The 18,255-nt window shown below is 38.1% G+C and overlaps 1 protein-coding gene across 4 annotated transcripts in view; it reads left to right on the plus strand.

Moving 5' to 3' along the window:
• Positions 1–18,255, plus strand: part of LOC105272109 (epoxide hydrolase 4) — a 222,740-nt gene that overhangs the window by 142,535 nt on the left and 61,950 nt on the right. For all 4 annotated transcript variants that reach the window (XM_011314020.1, XM_011314019.1, XM_011314018.1 and 1 more), the window contains one exon: positions 4,650–4,898. In XM_011314020.1, the coding sequence (XP_011312322.1) occupies positions 4,650–4,898 (249 nt within the window). The remainder of the gene's footprint in view (positions 1–4,649; positions 4,899–18,255) is intronic.

Here is an 18,255-nt window from a genome sequence, read left to right on the forward strand (position 1 = left end):
TCTACCTGTTTTTCATCCAAAAATTGCATCCACGCAACATACACGCTACATACACGCTACATACACGATATAGCGTGTATGATAGTTTGCTAGGGATAGTAGGCGAACTGATTATGATATAATCTTATTTTTGAAAAAAACATGGAAATATTAAAAAATGCCAAGTTTATGCTGACAGCGTCAACTAGGACAATTTTCCGCAGTTTTCGTTCCGATTGGAAAATCGATTATTGTTAATAAAGGCTTCTGTCATTCCGGCTGTAAGACAGTGTTTTACGGCTGCGTTGCTTTGCTTCGCGTCCACGAAACGCTGACTACGGCTGTTATGACAAAAAATAGTGGGCGTCATACGGCCAAAAAAAATTTGTCGACCAATATGATTGTTGCAAACCTCATTTTCGCTATAAAAGTTTTTTTCGGCCTAATGCCAAAATATACTGTTTCAAACCCCGTCCATAGGAAATTGATTCGGAAAAAAGTCAACTTGGCGCGCCTATTTTTTCCCCTTCAATTCACTGAGTATCATTACGTTGCCGGGAAAAGAGTAAAAAATTGCAAGTATATCTTAGCATTTCCCTAGCAAGTCATAAATTCGTAAGTAGATTATTGATTGAATGCATCGATTGATAATTACGTAATTACTTCAGTCGTTACGGACATCTTATCATGTATAAGCACTACATCTCATTTTAAACTATTCACTGATGATCTTCGTCCCCCACTCTTTACTGTTGTCTAATAATGTGAGTGTACCACCATGCGTCGCTCATGAACGCGCTATCACACTGACGGGTACCCACTCTCCTCATACCGATATACTATTTGACGTTCATTGGTGAATAGGTTAAGTACACGTCTGGTGTACGGAATCCCATTGTGATATAATAAGCTGAATCAACTCTCCATAGTTTTAGCGTTTTGTCAATTAGCGAGCAAACTCTAGCTTTGTCAATCATTCACTTCCTACGAAATATGTTCATTATCGAACAGCCCGGCGTGCCAAGTTGACTTTTTTCCGAATCAATTTCTTATGGACGGGGTTTGAAACAGTATATTTTGTCATTAGGCCGAAAAAAACTTTTATAGCGAAGATGAGGTTTGCAACAATCATATTGGTCGACAATTTTTTTTTGGCCGTATGGCGCCCACTATTTTTTGTCATAACAGCCGTAGTCAGCGTTTCGTGGACGCGAAGCAAAGCAACGCAGCCGTAAAACACTGTCTTACAGCCAGAAAGACAGAAGCCTTTATTAACAATAATCGATTTTCCAATCGGAACTAAAACTGCGGAAAATTGTCCTAGTTGACGCTGTCAGCATAAACTTGGCATTTTTTAATATTTCCATGTTTCTTTTAAAATAAGATTATATCATAATCAGTTCGCCTACTGTGTGATTTCAACTATTCAGTAATTGTCCCTTGTGTCTGTCTTGGAGGCGATCAGATTCACGTCGACTTGGCGCCATTTTTTCACAAAATTTCTTTGTGATTTTTTAAATTTAATATTTATATGATTTTTCTAAAAATTGTGTGATTTCATCCATGCAGTTATTGTCCCATGCTTCTATCTTGCGTTTAAATTAGCGTCGACTTGGCGCCATTTGTTCACAACGTTTTTTTATGATTTTTATTTATGTTAATAATTACCAAACAATTGATGCAATCAAAAGTATTGGTACCTGATTTAAGCCTCTCTGACATGTGTTAATTCATCATAGTAATTTTCCTCAACGAAATATAATTTAAATATTCATGTTTTAGTTTTTAGTCAGTCATTCAAGTTGATTATTGAAAAATATCACATAAAAAATTTAAATTTGGAGGTAATATTTTAATCCAAATATTAACACTCGATTCCAATTGTTAAAGGGTAATTTACAAATATTAGGTTATTTAGGTAATTAATTAAAGATTAAAACGCTCGAAGATTGAAGCACTGAAAACTTTTAATTTAAAGAATTAAATTTAGGTGCAATGTTGAAATTAAATATTAACAATTGATTCCAATTGTTAAAGGGTCATTTACAAACATTAAATTGTCTGTTTAATTAATTTATTATTAAAATGTTCGTATTGTAAATATTGAAAAATTAAGTGAACTAAAATTTTTAATTTGGTTGTTATATTCAAATCATCAAATTATCAACAATCGATTCCAATTGTTAAAGAGTAATTCACAAATATTAGGTTATTTAGGTAATTAATTTTAACTCAACTAAAATTTTTAATTTGGTTGTTAAATTCAAATCATGAAATTTTTAACAATCGATTCCAATTGTAAAAGAGTAATTCACAAATATTAGGTTATTTAGGTAATTAATTTTAACTGAACTAAAATTTTTAATTCGGTTATAATATTCAAATCATTAAATTATTAACAATCGATTCCAATTGTTAAAGGGTAAGTCACAAATATTAAATGACTTGACGCTCTTTGATTAGCTTACACGAACGGGCTCCATCCTAGTTCATGCGCCACCGCTACGGACACGTGCGGATGAATTCCGTAAGCGCAGACAATTTTCTCTAACTTACTAGTTTTGTTCCCTAGATCCCTAGAACAGCCCACCCAAACAGCGCTAGGGAATAGTAACGCTCACGAAATAAAACACCTCCAGGTACTTAGCCAACATGGGTCACTAATTAGAAAAACGACCTTATGTACTCGATTGTACATCGTTAGTACCTGATTGTACATATAAAATTCTTGTTTGTACATCAACTGATTAATTAAAAAAAAATAATTAAATTTCGGCATGATCTTAGCCGACAACAAATTAAAAATTGATCAATAAAACCAAATTAGGGGTGTTTTCCGAAGGAAATCGTTTGTACATTACGAATTTCATGTTTTCGTCGTTTGTACATTGATTGTTAATGAGTTAAATCCATTTGAAAAATCATGGTCTAAGTTGCGCGTCTCTATACTATCAACCTCTGCGCATTGTTCTGTGTTTAAATGGGTTTTTATTGCATTATTCTTTGCTTTACGGGTATAAACATTGAATCTAACAGTAATTGTACTATTGAAATGTGGATTCTTCATCAAACTTTCATTGAAAGAAATATCGCGCGCATCTACGCCATAACAAGTTAGGCGAGAGGGGCCGCGGTGAGAGGGGAGAATTCATTTTTAGCCACCATGTTCATTTCGGAGTGCAGTGGAGAGTCATTTTTGGAGTGGAGTATTATTGAAAAGCATTATTGGGGAATGTCCGTACATTCGAATTAATCGTATGGAAATGCATTCACCATAATTTTGAGGAAATAAAAATTTGATTTTGCTTCAATTGAGAGTAAAATCCTTCTCCTTTAGGAATCCCTCAGATGGAGCTCAATTTTTCAATTTGTTCCTAATTTATAAACATTTGAAAAAAGTCATGAGCCTCCATTTTACCGCACTGCCCCCTATATATTAACGAGTAGCAGTGATTGGATCTGCGAAAACCCATTTAGACACAGAACAAAGCGCAGAAATCGATAATATAGGGACGCGCAACTTAAACCATGATTTTTCAAATGGATTTAACTCATTAACAATCAATGTACAAACGACGAAAACATGAAATTCATAATGTACAAACGATTTCCTTCGGAAAACACCCCTAATTTGGTTTTATTTATCAATTTTTAATTTGTTGTCGGCTAAGATCATGCCGAAATTTAATTAATTTTTTTAAATTAATCAGTTGATGTACAAACAAGAATTTTATAGGTACAATCATGTACTAACGATGTACAATCGAGTACATAAGGTCGTTTTTCTAATTAGTGACCCATGTCGGCCAAGTACCTGGAGGTAAATAAAACTCTTGAAAAAGTGAATTCGTATCCGTTGCTATGGAGTTATTTTTGTAATAATGTGATAAGTGAAAAAAGTAAAATTCTCATCAGAAAGATCAACCGCGATTTATGTAATGTATTTAAGGATACTTTTGCAAAATAGCGTGTGTTTAAAGGGGAAAACAGCAATGGAAGTTTTTTTAAGGGGTTAGGGGCGAGTTGTTAGCTGTAATATATACACGACAGCTCTCTGCCTGTGACGTCACCTCTGCCTGTGACGTCATCTCGGCAGATACGCTATCGCGTATCTTGATTTACATTTGTCGTATTCTAATCCCCGATGCCGAGGTATTTACCGTGCTCATCTAACAGCTAGATAAGCTATAAGTGATATTAAATCCAATAACAAACACAGCGATTAAATCCAATAACAAACACAGCGAATGAAACATTATTATCAGACAAGAACTAACTCATAGATACGTTAACAATACCTTACCCAGAGACAAAAATTCGAGAAAAAATTAGGTACTCTTTTTCAAATAATTGGATAAATTTTACGAAGCAGTCGAAAAGCTTTACTAAACGTTAAGGTAATTATTCGTAATTATTCGTAATTTCTACGGGGTTTTTCCCGCTGTGCAAAGTGATGGCATACTCCATTTTGGTGCTATTTTAATAGTTAATATATTCTTAGTACTGTACCTAATTATTCAGAACATATGAAAGGGCTGATGAAAACCAAATATCACTAAAAAAAATTTCAGTTGTCTAATCATGTAATTAGTAATTATCATAATCAATTGGCTACAACGTAAGGGCTCATTGCTTTGAATCGATCAACAATTATTTCTTTCTATTACCAGAGGATTGGACAGGGCCCATAAATTACTATCGAAATTTGCCCTTCATGCGACTCTACTCCATCGAGCCTGTCAGCAATCAGACTCTGTTGGTAGTCGGTAATGCGGATTCTTCAGTGTCCTTAGAGAGTGTCATTCAAAGCTCTGATCTCGTCGCAAGATTCAACATCAAAGTTATTACCGGTGCCCAACATTTTCCTCATCAGGAGAAGCCAGACATGGTCAATCAGGTCATTTTAAACTTTTTGATAGGTGAGTAGCAATCATAAAATAAGTATTTATCTCTCTAAATGATTAGGAACACAAGCAGTACGAACAATTTTTCTGTATGACGAGCCCGAAAATCGCAACCGACCGCCCCGCGGCCAAGAAGCTGCGACTTTCTGGCCGCAGGCCAGAAATAGTATATCGTCCACCAAGCAGAAAAACAGGGCATTCTGAACCGCATGTCAATTACCGATCTGAGACGAAGCCGAGGGTGGTAAACACGCAGGTTTCAATGTCCTGCTATCCTTCTTCGGTGCACGTTGTTCCTCCCGTCATCACTACACGGAAAAGTTCGATTTTTCTTCATAAATGACGGGAGGAATATCGGCTATGTCATCCCGAGGACTCTCAAAAACTACCAAAATATGAGGGATAGAATATGCCACTTTGTTCCCGTCACCCCGGGACTAAAATCGAACTTTCCCTATAGGTATAACGGAAATCAAACTTTCCACGTAGTTATGGCAGATATATATATATATTACAAATGCATTTATTCATGATAAATTAAATAGGAAATATGAAGTCAGTGAGAAGACAGGGCGAGGTAAAATGAACATCGAAACTAATTTTTGTTTCTATTCAAGATTCAAGAGAATATGAATATCAGCATACATATAGAATGGACAGAAATGACCGGCGAGATATGTTCAATAATCTACTTTTGAAAAATTTGTTGTGCAAACTCTATTATAGATTTTTCACCGGAATCGTATCTTTTTAGAGATAGAAATGAGAATTGGGCGGGATATTAACGACAAATGTGCGAGCCTATTGAATTTTACATTGAAGTTTGTCCTGTAAAGTACCTGTGATTTTCAATTTTATCATCAAATTGGCATTTAATTCATTCTTGTTTCAAATGGACAATGGGCGCTCTATACAATTATACTCATAATGATCTAGGAAATGGTAAAAATTCTCGGACATATATTTTTCAGTCCTAAGCTTGAATTTTGAAGAAATTTTCTGAAACGGAAAAATTTATAGCAATTCCGACAAAATTATTTTTAGGGTGACAAACAGATTATCAATAAATTATTTGAAAAAACTAAGTTAACTCTGGGGAAGAATTCTTGGTTGCCAAAATCATATATCTGAGTTTGCTCGCACCGTGGGAAGATAGAAAATCATCTCACTTCATTCACTGAGGTACAATTATAACAACTGGATTTCATAATAAGTCTACGTGAATTTTCTGAAAGTAGCAAGCTGCGGGGAATGAAAATCCAATTTTCATTCTTCTCCGATAGGCGTAAATTCAAATGAATGTGTCTGATCATCGGGAATCATTTTCCAGAGTTTTCTCATCTCTCGGAAAATTCACTCGTGTTTATTATGAATAACAATTATTATAATCGTACCCTAGTGAATGTGAAATATGGTTTTTAATTCCTCTACGATATGAGCAAATTCACATAAATGACTCAGATCCTAGGAAATCCTTCTCCGGAGTTCGCTCACCTCTCGGAAAAGTTACTCGTGCTCATTACGAATAACAATGCTTATAATTGTACCCCAGTAACTTATGAGCTGATTTTCTATCGTTCTACGGGTTCAGCAAATTCAGATATATGATTCCCTAATATGTGATCTTTCATAGCTGGTATATGAAGTCTGATGTTTAATATCTGCTGGTGATGTTGAAAGTCCATTTTTTAATGAATTTTTTAATGCTACCGCTGTAATGATATTTACAACGACAAATTAATTCATAATTGTGAGATTTTTCCTCAAAATCGTTATGAATTGTGAAACTAATGAAAAAGATATTTTTGTTAAAATCAAATCTGATGAATCATTTTGAACTCGATACTTCTCTCATTAAGATCGAAGCGCGAACCAGTCTTCTTTGTGTGGCTGTGCTTTTACCGGTGAGCACATACGCATATAATGGGTATGGTAATGCAAAAACTGATGTGAACAAGTGCAAGTTTATCGACCTCATCAGCTGATCGCTTTCCTTACCGGCCGACTAGACTACTGAGGTTTTTCCATGGTTTTCCTCAGTACAAGTCAAATGGGTGCAGTTCAAAACGTCGGTCCATGGTACCGCAAAAACAATAGAGAAAAGAGAATAATAGGAGAGGCTGTAGGTAATAAGACCAGAGGCGCCTATAAAACCGTAATGGTAGTGAGAAAGATAAATATAATTAAAAAAAAACGAAGAAAAATCTGTCTAGTCAGATTCATTATTGACATGCATTATCTCATTGTAAATATTTAATTCTTCTTTCAGTTTAATTTTAGACCAGAATTTTATAGTTCTTAAGTTCTTGGAAAACTTCAGTTTTCTTCTTCAGGAATCGAATGTCACACCAGCCAGATTTTTCATTCATGAAGGTAAAAAAGTATCGAGCTTTTTTCATTGACTCCATTCGAGCTGCTTCCCAAGTGAATGAACGATTTCCAATATATTTTCTGCTTGTTCCATGACGTCTATCTGATGCACGCTGAATGCGTTCAATCTGTGCGCTGACTGTGTCGGTTAATTCAAGTCGTGAATTCATGGTTTGCTCAAACAAACTGTAGTCAGGTCCAAAGGAATAATGTCTTTGAAAATTTATTCCAAGATTACAGAAAGAGTCAACCATGCGTTAGGGTTTTACTCGTGGTATACTTTCTTCGGACCAGTCTCGATGTGTCAAACTCTGTCATACTCTGACGGTAACTTCTTGTGATATTCCCGCAAGTTCCAGTTCGGCTTCTGGTACAACTGAATCAAGCAATTGTGATTTACGCTACGGAAAGTCATTCCTATTGTGCGATCAGATCAGCCCCCTCCGATTTAGCGTTTTAGTTTGGGTACAAGGCTGTCACAGCCGCTTGATGGCGCCATTAGCGCCATCGCCCTGGTCTGTTGGGCGCGTCGATCCAAAAGCAATACGATTATTGAAAAGGTCGTTGGAATCATGGATATGAAGTACCAATTGGTTATGTTAAAAGGACGAGAAAATCATCTCAATGATCAGGATAACTTGAGAAAAAATAATATGAATAAATAAATTCATTCTGGATTTTTAACATTTTAACATTTTGTTGTATTGAGACCTTAAGAGTTGAGTTTCACAAAATTTGGCAATTTTTTTTCTCCTCTGATTTAATTTTGAATTCTCTCGATTGAAAGTGGTGGTAAAATTGTACATACGCAACCTTATATAATAATTAACAATAGCCGAGAGCAGAGGAGGTCCATGTAATTCGCAAGGAAATGTTAAAGGCCCACTTTCGACGATACAGTCAATCACCTTTTCATACACTGACAACGACATGCACCATTGTAGGAAGAAGTTCTCAAGCTGACAAACTAATTTGTACATTTTTGCATTAGGATGAACAATATTATCTGAGTATTTCAGATGTAATATCTCAGCTCGCGGATCTTTAAAATTAGGATTCTGATTTTTCATAGCGTCCAGGCATACTGTACAGTTGTTAGCCCTAACGATTTTATTACAGACGAATTCTGTCGCATAAAACATTAGACAATCCATCACACTTGCTGGGGGTGGGGCCGAATAATCATGATCAACGAGAAACTCTTCTGATACCCAACTCTCGGACTTCACAGCATCAAGCAAACGCCCTTCAATGTTACCAATTAAAGCAATCGATTCTGCGACCTTCTTGTTATCATAAATCACCTAAAATTTGGAAATTTTTACTAGAGGTTTGTGATGAATAGTTATCGTGCAATTGCCAGTCGTAAGAGGTTGCAAAATGCCGAAGAGTGATAACATTTTATAGGTTTGTAGGAAAGTGGGAGTTAATGAGTGATCATTCGTACCACCAGCTGATCTGACGGTACCAAAGAATTGCTAGGAAAAAAATCAAAATTTTTCAAGCAAAATTATAGAAAGGCAAATCATTCTACAAGCATCTCAGCAAACGTTCGGCAAAAAAGCAAAGCGCACTGCAGGAAAAAATTAAAAAAAAAAAACAACGGAGAAAACGTAGGAGAAAGCATGGAAACCAAACCTACAGAGGATCTTGATAGGTAGTGCCTGTGAAAACTTCGTGAAACTTGTAGCAAATATTCAAAGATTGCACCAAATCTAAAGTAGATCTCAGGGTAACTCTCAATCCCTTTGCAGTTTGTCTTGTTCGAAAGGACTCCTTAGGCAAACGACCTTGATCAACCAAACTTTTCCATGCATCCAACTTTGCTAATGCTGTCTCAAAAATATGAAAATAATTTCAATTTCTTAACCAATATTGTGAAAACATGATCATTCTCCGGAACATATACTGAGAGAAAAAGTCGTGTAAAAATGATCGGACTTTCCGTAATCGTGGGACGAAATGTGATTTTGGGAATTTTTCCCAATTTGTCCCGCATTTTTCCTGTTCGTGACGTAATTTTTATGGAACTCTCTCCGAAAATTTACTAGAAAAAAACTACTTTTTTCCAAAATCATATTCTGTCCCACAATTACGTGAAAGTCACGTAATTTTTCTTGAAATTGCTTTCTCCGAGTAGACAGCACCCACTTGAAAATCTTTATCGCCAGATTTCACACTATGAGTTGATTTTCGTTTTGCTGGTCGCGCTTTCTCTTCCTCATAATTGCCATTAACAAACTGTAAACCTGTGAATAAAAATTTACATGCAACAATATTATTAATTTCTCTGTATAAATCAGACATTCTTAAAAATGACTGTCGAACTGTCACCTGTACAGCTGGAGGAACCCTCATTTTTTGACAACTGTTGGGTTTTAAGTGGACCGATGTAATTTTGGGGCAAAGATGCCATTTCCCCGGCAGCTTTGAATCTTCTTTATAAACTGAATGAAAATGATTCCATTCGATGCGTTGCTCCGTTGGATCAGTCTAGCATAATTTAAATGTTGTAATATGAATTGAATAGTTTCAAGCATTCAGGATATCTGCCTAAAGCCAGCCATTGTTGTACAAGCATACATACATACAAGTACAAGAATACATTCTGGATTGTTTTGAATAAATGTGGCGCGTCGGAAAAAAAATACACCTTCCTTCCATCGACTGTCTGATGTAGAAAGTAATTTCTCTGAGAGTGTTTTTTCTCGTTGCAACCACGTTCTGTCCAGCACGTTCGATTCGTTGAAGCTCCGTCGGTCACCACACTATGCACTTTTGCTCCAATTTGTTCAAGCAGAATTATCGATTTCAGGACGAATTTTGCCAGCACTTTCCCCTCAGTAGGTGCACGGGATGCGAATACGGCAATTGGCTGCGTATAATTGCCATCTAATGTGCGAAACAGGATTACTAATCCATGATCTGCCATTTCAACGATTGGGCAGGAATAAGCTCTTCTCCAAAGTCGACGAGCCCGGTATACGGCAACTTTGTCCCATTGACTGCAACAGATTTCCGAGTAGCCATTTCATCAAGCATTATGATACCATGTACTTGGTGTACACCCTTTTCTTTGATCAATTTCTCCATGACCTCAAAAAAACGTGGATCGAATCCACAGCGTGTGTCCAAATGCCTAAGATTTCTTGGAAATAAAAAAAAAACGTTGATGAATTATTGAGGAAGTTTTTCTTGGAAATTCAAGAAGAGTCTATTATTTTCGTTCATACTTCCTGATAGTACTCACTGCAGATAGAGGAAGAATATTATTCGTTCTCAAGAATCTATGTCCTGCAGGTGAGCGCATGTGGAGCAGCGTACAGAGTAACATGCACTCTTCTTTGTATCTGACACCTTGGGAAGTTTTGCATTCAACAGCCTTCAGAATTTGTTCTACCAGGTCCATCTGATTTTGTAGTACATTGAGTCGCTTCATTTGATTTAAAACCGTTGCTGTTTCCAATTCATTCATTTTTTTGTGGACTACTTCGCGATTTTTTCTCAGTTTTTTATTCTCTCTGATGAGAGATTGAATTCTTTTCTCTTTTCTGTTAAAATTCTTTTTCAGGTTTCCAAGAAATGATCCGGAGTGTTTTTTTGGCCAGAATTACTATTTGCATTTTGTTCTTATTTCCTTCTTTCTTGTCTCAGTCAGCTTCCCTTCGCAGAATGGCATAGCTGACACTGAATGGATTGTGTCAGCACAGCACAGCTTCTATGGCGTAGAATACCTCTCCAGTCTCGACTGGTTAAATTTCCAACTTCATCCACAATGTTTCCCAACAGCAAACAATCATTGCACACACTCAAAGAGTTGACTTGTCGAGAATCGAGAATTGTTTCCTCGAGAATCTTGAGACTAGTGATGGTTTGATTGTTGCCACACTGAAATTTATCAACTTGATTCCCCAAGACGTACACTTCTACATCTAAATTATCATTTACTGTAATTGCTTTCAGTATTACTGACTGAGGCGGTGCTGTTTCTTTCTTCCTGATCAGACTCAGTTTCGAGAATGTTGCTAATCTTTGATCCTCTGTAGTATAGTTGCTCCTCATCCAGGACACTGGCAAAGACAGCATACCAGTTAATACTTCTGCAAATGCGAATGGCACAGGTTCTTCACAAATTGAGAGATCCAGTTGATTGCTGAGATCTAATTGTAATGTTTCACAGGCAGAAAAAGATAGGTACTCATTTCTTCGAAGGACAGTGACAAGTCCGGCATTCCTTCGATGTTTGGTTCTCGAGAGAAAGAAGACGTGGAATTATGAGCTTCTTTGAACGATGATGCTGGTGATTCAGCGGAGCCGGAGCCTGAAACAGACAATTCGGTCCATGGGAACCAAAATGGAACTGCTCCATCTCGTAATTTTGGCTTCCCGATAGGGCCCTGACCGAGAGTTTCACCGGTGGTGCTAGATAATTTATATGTCCTGATAATGTCCTCTTCTAGGAAATGTTTTTCACACACCATTTGTTTGTTCACCAATGTTTTAGGACGACGTAGAGCCTCTTGCCACTTTTTTCGGAGTTCGGGATTCTTTGGGACTGTAAAACAGCTGTCTTATATCCAATGGTACATCCTGGAGCCAAACACGCCGGCATTTTGCTCAATTAAATTTATTAACACTTCACTACTCGACACTTCACACTACAATTAGAGTATCTAAAATGTTTTAGACTCTTCAATGTAAAAGTAAACATTATAACTTTTATGGACTTCACAAAAAATATCGGGTAGCGTTCTGATCGTTCTAATTCACGTGAAGATTGACAGGTTGGTTTGCTCCGAAATAACGAGAGCAACAACGACAACAACGCACCCCAACCACAGGTGACATCTGGTGGATTAGTTCTCTGGAGACAAAAGTACAGCGCGGAAGCCTTATAGACATTATTGGCGAGTTGGAGTAGGCTGGATCAAATGCACGGCCAGAATTTATTCGCCTATGTGTTACTGTTTCGAATTGCCCAGATATATCAAAGGTATCTTTATGTTGACCTATTGAAATGCTGCAATCTTTGGAATTTATTGGCCGCCCAACTATTTGCTTATGCTCCTAACTACTCTGACGGTCACTTACAGCCGAAAAACGCACCGTCGGTCCGTACATTGCCTTGGTTTCAATATTACGTCACGCAGCGCGTGAATTTGAAAAATGTTAAATACCTTTACCATTGTAGGCGAACATTAAATGTGGCGCCCTTTATGGGGCGTACTTATATTTATTGTAGGTTCTAAACTCAAAGGGATATTTCCCACCAATGGTTTATAGGTATTTAAATATGAGAATTCATCGCTTTGATTTTGTTATTTGACTGCTTACAAAGATTACGACTAACATATGTCGGACCCTGATTTGGATCATAACTCTCCACATCCAAACGGCCTCTTAACTACATAATTGTTTGTGGGTCATTACCTGTTCAGCATAATGAAGTTATGCCTACAAATATCACGCTGAAACTGCTGTGTGTCCTAATATTCAACAATAAGGCACTTGACCAAAAATCTGGGGCATAATGTAACTCTATTTTGCTCGAATACCACTTTGTATCTATTCTCATCCATCTCTCCAACCAATAGTAAATTCAGTCGCGAATATGGAACATACAAATGTTTTTGAAAATTATGTTCTTTTTTACCCGAGCGAACAGAGTGAGCAAAGTTGAAACTTCCTTCTCTAGACAAGAGGGAAATATATAATGGTACGCATGCGCCGACGACCGGTCTGATCTAACTGTCATAGACATACACATCAGAGGTTGAGGATTTCCCCTCATTAGCCGGTTTACCGTTATATTATGCAATATAAAAAACAATATCAATTATGTCCAGTTTATCTTCGGAAGAAAATGACAGTGATTATCACGATGAATATGATACACAAGAGGTCAGAAAGTGATTCGACTTGAGAGCAAGAGAAATTGAAGTAAAGCTATATTCTAAAAAATCAGGGGATAATTACACTCAGGTTTGGGAACACTTTGAAGACTGCCTCAAAAAAAATAAATCAAACACTTGTGATGAATACAGATTCCTCGTATACTTTCAAGAATTATCTGAAAAGTATAAGCACTCAAGACTATAGTCCAAATGGTCAATGCTAAGGACTGGATTGCACATAAAGAAAGGAATTGACTTGCATCAGTATGCTCAGAGCATTCTTGAAAAAGAAATCCAAGGGCTATAATCCAAAACAATCAGCCACTTTCTCTTATCATGTCATTGAACATTTCATCAATAAAACACCAGATGAAATATACTTGGGACTTAAGGTACGATCATTTTGTAATTTTTTTTTCTTATTAATTTTTCCTTCCAATTAAAAAATTTGGTGAATGTGCAGATCAACTTGTACCTGTACAGTCTGGGCAAGTACCGTAATCTGCACATTAACCATAAATTCTTTTCATTATGTACAATCCAATATCTACAATTAATTATCCACTAAGGTACATCTACAATTAATCTATTTACAACCATATTTACAATTTACCAATGCGATATTTACACGAATGTATGTACTAAAAAAAAAAATTTTCTCTCACTCGTATACCCTTTCGAGTTTTTACGATTTGTTCCCTTCCCACCCCCCAACCCCCTGTACCGCAATTCGCTGAAGGGAGGAAAAACCTCATCTGAGGGAAAAACCTGCCTTGGTACAGTCGTCCTTTTGACAGGACTACCGCTCGGCAGTGAAACCGTGAGATCAGAGCGCTATACATTTTTTGACCGCCGGTGCCCGGGATCGAACCCGGATCCTTGGCATGCTAGTCTAGCACTCTAACCGCACGGCCACTACCGTCGGTGAATGTATGTACTATTTTTTTTGTCAAGTTATCGCAATTCTCGCGATTTCCTGTGCTATGAGATGCTTGGAAATGATTTCACTAATACCAAATAATGTTGTAAACATGAATCCCACCCACAATCCGACATTGCCAAGTGTATTGTCATACAATTTCCTGACGCAAAAAACCCGGAGAGAATAGGCTAATATACGATAGGAAGACCATATTATGACGTAATCACAAGGTACATCAATCTTCCACCAACGGATGTAGCAAACCTTCATTTTCTCACTAAGTACCAAAATGGCCAGCTCTCACGTCAAAATGCTGGTATAAATACTATTGGTGGGGGACCGAGAAAAATTGCTGAGTTATTGAAACTTCCAAATTGTGAAAAATTTACTGGACATGCATGAAGGTGTTCTTCTGCCACTTTTATTGCTGCTGCTGCAGGGACTCTGATTGATATCAAAAGAAAGGGAGGATGGGATTCAGGCGTCGTGGCTCAACGTTACTGCGATAGTAATGAAGCCAGTCGATTGAGACTTTTTGATTTGCTACACAAAAATTCTGCATCGGCTGGAACGAGCAAGAACCATGATGCTGAATCGACCCAACCGAGTACAAGTAGACATGGCCTCGAACCCCCAGCTAAGAAATCAAAAAATTATCAAACTATTCAACTGAATCGAACAATCAAGCAGCAGACTTCTGGGGTGATGAAAGTGGGGAACGGTCGGCAGGTGTCGACAATTCCATTTTTCTCTTAACTCCAGAGAGTCCCCAGGAATTGAGTGAAGAACAAGAATCCTCCTCTACTCTGCCAAGTAATGAGGGAATAATTTCCACACCACACCACCCACTGATCTGGAAAGAAGAAAAATGACAAATAATCCACACCAGAGAAAAAAACATTCATCGTATCAGACCCATGTCTTCAATCATATCGAACGAACAAATACAAAATCTCAAAAGTCCGATAACAAATGATTCGAATATTACGTTCAAGAATTGCACAATCCATAACTTAATAATGCACAAGCATAATAATAAAGAAAATCAACCCGTGAGTTTACGGTTTTATTTAGATATTTTTGGCGGCTCCCCAATAAGTGTTGACGGTTGTAATAATTTTTCCGAGCCATGGAAATGGCGTCGGTGGTGTCCCCCAAATTTTGGGTGGTTTTTAGAGGTGTGTGGGGGGATTTTTCCGAATAACTTCAGCCTGTGTAAGCCCCCAGTGCGGTTGGGAGGTTATTGACGCAATTTTGGGGGGGATCCAAACGTATTTTTACGGCGGTTTTTTGAAGAATTGTTCTCGGCCAACGAAAAGGCCAGTGGTTCTCCCTCGTGGTGCCATCGAGGCAGCCATCGAGTGGCTACGTGCAATAGGTGGAGAATCGCGCATTAAATTTCCTCGTGGTTATTAATTGGCCTAACGGGGTTAATTATGTACCCTTACGCCTTCCCTTATGGGAATAGTGTCCCGAACAATATTGTTCAGGGTTTTCCGGAATCTGCTAAGCGGATTCCGAGTTATGGAATTTTTAAGAAAAGTTGAATTTATTGTGGTGGATTTCTCCTCGCTGCTAACCGAGCAGTGTGGCATAGTGCCGTCTCTCTCTCTCTCTCGCGTTTATCCGTAAAGGGTCCGATTCCGGGAAATTATCGATTTCCCGGGCGAAAATAATAATTCGTTTATTCCTCGGATTATCGCCGATCGATAATGTTTGAGGCCGCATTTCGATGGGATTATTCCGTGTGAGTGTGGAATAATCAACAAAATATTTCGGGTTTTGTTAGAGAATTTATTTTTCGCGGCAATTTAAGGGGACAATTTAAATTGTATTTAGGTTTTTGATAGAAAATTCATATTCCGCGATCATGTAAGGGGAGAATTTAATTTGTATTTGGGAATTCTGCTGGAACGCTGATATTTAGAGAAAGTTAGAATTGCTAATAAAATTTGGAAGCAGAGTAGTCCAGTAAATATGTTTATCATTGATTGTTATTCTTGTACTGAAATTTGACCTGCAATAGCGGAACACGTAAGGACAATTTTTTCGTTCATTTATTTCTTGCCTTCTTTTCCCGTGTTTAACCCGATTTTTGCAATAACCTTGTCCCCATCTACGACCGACCCCTCTCTCCACAACTGGCACACTGAGCGAGCCCAGGACCATCACCTTTCCCCAAGAGTCTAATTATCCGTTCCCTTCAGGTTTCCTTTTTTGATTTTAGTGTATATTTTTGAGTTGGTGTTTTAGGGGTTTGAGGTACGATTTTCGATGCAACGAATATCGAGGTTAGTTAAGTTTAGGATTACGGATTTTTCCGGTTTGGTAATTCCGGTCAAGAATTACCTGGCGCCCATTGATTTAAATTTTAGCAGGTTTTATTAGGTTCAGGGGAAGTAGGGCGAAGGTAATGGGCATTTTCCATTCCCCGCGAAAATGTTACGTTACAAGTGGCGCCCGACGTGGGGCTCCAAGGTTATTGACGCATAATAGGGATTATTTTCCGCGTTTCTTTTTTTTGGAGGCTTAGAGAATTAACTTGAGATTTTTGGAGTTTTAAGCAATTAAAAATTTTTTTTGGGTTGAATTAGTGTGAGGTTAAAATTTTTGATTAGGGCGAGATTCAGAATTTGTGGTGAGGATTCCGTTTGCGTATTCCGCAGTCCCGCGATGATATTATCGCGTCGGAACAGTATAGGGGGATCATTTTTTTTGCGTTTAGAATCCTTAGGTTATCGCTATTTTTTTTTCTTTTTTTTGCGGTGACTCCTTTTAGATGAGTTACAGGTAAATTAAGATGTTGGGAATTTGATGATTTTTAAGTTTCGCGATCCCATGATGACCTCATCACGCTGGAACTTTGTTTTTCGAAGGAATTATTGTCCTGCCTCTATTGTCCTCGGGCCAGAGGCAGTTTTCGGGTGAGAGTTGAGACAGATATTTTCATTTTCGTGTAATCGCCGATTGTCCGAACGTCAATAATGACATCATCGGTTAGGCAGTTTAAAAATTTATTGGATCGCGAATTACCGGTTGTTAAGTGGGGATCATGTTCCCCGGGTACCGTTACGAGTAGGGGGTAGTAACTCCGCGGCAAGAGGGGGGGCAACCCCCGCGTTTAGCTGACGGCCATTTTAAGGAGAGCCTCCTTCCGCTCAGTATCGTCTGAGCTTTTAGAGCGGCTAGTTCGAAATTTATTATTGAGCATTTCGAGTTTGAGTTTCGCGTAACGATGATAACAAGCGCGAATTGAAAACTTTCTTTTTCTTTTTAGTTATATAGTTTTCAATATTACATTTTCTTTTCTTTTCGAACAATTTTTTTTTTGTGAGTGTTCAATAAAATTCCACGTAGAGCTCCAGGACCTGGTCTCCATCGACTACGAACGGCAAGTGAAATTAAATTCTATATTAATTTTATTCATCCCGGGTTATCGGAGACTTTCCGATCTTTACCGGTTTCCCTCCCGATTATTATATATATCGGCTATGTTCCAACTTTCATCGGCTTATTTTCCGATTATTATCGACTATTTTCCGATTATTATCGGCTATTTTCCGACTTTCATGGGCTTATTTTTCGATTATTATCGGCTATTTTCCGGCCTGCATCAGCGTTGTTTCCGATTATTATAGGCTACTTTCCAATTTTTCCCGGGGTGTATCCGATCTTCATCGGTCTTATTCGCTTTTATCAATTAATAATTGCCTCCTTAATCGGGTTAGGAGACTCCGATCCTGGGCGATCACGACAGTGATTCGCCAGGGTTACCTCCCAGTACTAAAAATCCTAGTACTGAGGCCCCTCGACCCGGTGCGTCTGGGATTCGCGGATCCGGAGCTGCGGCTCCAGGAATCGATCTTACTATCGACCAATCCATCCAAACCGACGGCCACGAGATGGAAAAACCCCCCCCCCCCCCCCCAGGACGGTTACGGGAAATACAACCTCATCCACCGGGAAACCCAAAATAAAAGTTACACGGTGTGGGTGTCGAGCAAGTCATACCGTGACCGATGCTGAGGCCTCCGACGCCAACTCGGTCTCGTCGGTATCCAGTCACGGCTCTAATCGAGTTGTCGATGAGGACCTTCCAGTAGGGACACTCCCAGCTGGCGATCCGGACACAGTAGCTGGCGCTGACCTTTACCATCCGAGGGATACAACCCTCCGGCATCCTATC

The sequence above is a fragment of the Fopius arisanus genome, unplaced genomic scaffold (assembly GCF_000806365.1).
Source record: "Fopius arisanus strain USDA-PBARC FA_bdor unplaced genomic scaffold, ASM80636v1 scaffold00140, whole genome shotgun sequence".
Classification (NCBI taxonomy): Eukaryota; Metazoa; Arthropoda; class Insecta; order Hymenoptera; family Braconidae; genus Fopius; species Fopius arisanus.